Raw genomic sequence first — 2353 nt, 5'->3', positions numbered from 1 at the left:
TCCTCTCTCCCGCGCAGCCACCCGGCGGGAAGAAGTAGCAGGGATCCGGGCGAAGTTCCCAACGAAAATCCCGGTAAATCTCTGTTTTGTTATGGGAAGTTATTGATGCCTTTTACAAAGAAGCGCCGGGAACCTCTCCCCAAAGTGGAGCGGAGCGGGGTGGGGCACTTGGATGGTTTAGGTCTTGCTAAGTGTGACTCTAATTACAATAGGTAATCGTTGAGAGATACCATAAAGAGAAATACCTTCCTCTGTTGGACAAAACCAAGTTCCTTGTTCCCGAGGAGCTGACCATGACACAGTTCATAACCATCATCAGGTAGGTAGGTAGGAGCTCCGTGGGCTCAGTGCCGCAGCCGGGGCTCGTCGCTCTCTAAGCAGCATCTCCCCACGCCGCGCGGGAACACCTGGCTTGCTTCGCTGGGGGGGAGGATAAAGGTGTTTGCAACAGCTTCCCTCTACTGCAAGGGTTTAAAGAAAATCAACAGATGTCTTCACATGTGCACTTGGGGGGAAAATGTGGTCTATGCTTTTTGGATTCATAGAGTCCTCTCTCTTCCCCTTAACTGTATTGAGTAACGATGGGATCAGGCTCCTGTTCTGCTTTCTTCTTGCTTGATGAACTTGATACTGGGGCTCTGTGCTTCTGTTCTGCTTACAGCTGTTACTGCCTTGCTCTCTTACTGCGCCTTGCTGAATTTGCTTAAGTTCAAAGAAACTCCTTAGTGTGAGTGGCATGGAATGTGCTTCTGAATTATTCTTTATAAAACACTACAGGGAAGAAGTCTCCCAAAGTATTTAGTGATGTTCTCTGACAAAGGATGAAAGCTACGTGCTTTCCAGCACATTTTCTAAAGTATCAGAAAGATTTTTCTAGATAAACATCTGTAAAAGATGTTTTTGGCTCTAGAACAACTTTGGTCCCAATCCTTGTGTGTCATGTCTCTGAAAAGGCCTCTTCTTTTGAAGGTAACCTTTATAATAAGTGTAACAGACCATGCTGGAATCCTTTACTACAGCTGTACTGCAGAAGCTTTTGGTTTCCACTCTGCACGCTTCCCTGGTAGCTGGGAACTCAAAGCCCAGGCTCAGTAGCACTCACGGTCCAACAGTGTAAGCCTTTCCTCAGAGCACAAGTCTTTCAGCTTCCAAACATACAGTTAACTTCCTGCTGATGAAGATGTTAAACCACATAATGGCTTTACACAGCGTTTCTTGTGCATAGTTCATACAACTACTCTGCTTAATGTATTTCATGGAACAAAGTTGATATCTTCTTAAATTTGCTAATGCTTAATCCTCTATTTCTCCTCCCTTCTTCAACCAGAAGCAGGATGGCTCTAACTGCCACACAAGCTTTCTACCTGCTGGTGAACAACAAAAGCCTAGCCAGTATGTCCTTGACAATGGCAGAAGTGTACAGGGACTACAAAGATGAAGATGGCTTTGTGTATATGACATATGCTTCCCAGGAGATGTTTGGATGCTTTGTACCCACTGCTCAAGGGAAAACTATGGAATGCCTTCAAAAAACTTAAGGTTGAGTCCATGTGCTGCAGCGAAGCAGTTTGCTATGAATCATGACTGTGACATGAACCTCGGAGATGCTCCTTCCAATGTGAGCTCTTGAGCTCTGGTGTGAGGAGTTATGACCCAAAAGCTGGCAGGACCAGCTTAAGGCAGAAATGGTGGTACACTTTTCCTAGATAATAATTTGGATATATATTTTTATATTTGAAGACACTAGGGGTTATTTTTGGAACTGCACCTCCAGCTTTTTGCAATATCAGTCTTTGTTATGTAACTGATTTTAAGGTGTCCTTAAAGCCTAAGTCTAAGAGTAAAATAAAGACGCTTTTAAGTATTGAATTGAATGTTAGTTTTAATCTGGGGAAAGAGACTGTAAAAGTCTGTCTAGGAGAAGGTCCTGGAATAACTCAGGGGATTTGAGCTCAATGTGTCTTAACTGAAGCATTGCTTGTACAGCCCCTCTGTTTTTGAATGGAATGACCAAGCTTAAATTGGGCCACACCGGAGCAAAACCATACCTATAATGGTTCATTAAACTAGATATCTGAGCTGCAAGATCAAGCAGACTGTACTAGTGCTAGAGCAGGGTTCAAATGCAGTATTGAGCTTAACACCTGGATAAAGTACTGTCAGCTGTTAAACACTGAGCATCTGTGATACAGATAACTACTTGTTTAAATAAGCAAAAGTGATTGCTAGTCAGCATAAGCTAAATGCAGATAGCGTGACTTGAACTGTAGTTTAATCAGGTGTTCAAGAGTCTGTTCTTAGTACTGCATGCTGCTAGTCTAGTCTCTGTAGATAGACTGTCATATCTGTCCCC

General features: G+C 43.4%; 1 protein-coding gene across 1 annotated transcript; it reads left to right on the top strand.

The window, feature by feature from the left end:
* Positions 1-6: 6 nt before the first annotated feature.
* On the top strand, positions 7-1845 carry MAP1LC3C (microtubule associated protein 1 light chain 3 gamma). Its single transcript, XM_026845333.1, has 3 exons — positions 7-73; positions 213-319; positions 1328-1845. Exons 2-3 carry the CDS (start codon positions 294-296, stop codon positions 1536-1538), a joined length of 237 nt encoding a protein of 78 aa, XP_026701134.1. The 5' UTR covers positions 7-73; positions 213-293; the 3' UTR covers positions 1539-1845.
* Positions 1846-2353: the final 508 nt, after the last annotated feature.

The sequence above is a fragment of the Athene cunicularia genome, assembly GCF_003259725.1.
Source record: "Athene cunicularia isolate RWA chromosome 3 unlocalized genomic scaffold, athCun1 chr3_part1, whole genome shotgun sequence".
NCBI classification, from domain to species: Eukaryota; Metazoa; Chordata; class Aves; order Strigiformes; family Strigidae; genus Athene; species Athene cunicularia.
This window is presented reverse-complemented; position numbering and strand designations above follow the sequence as displayed.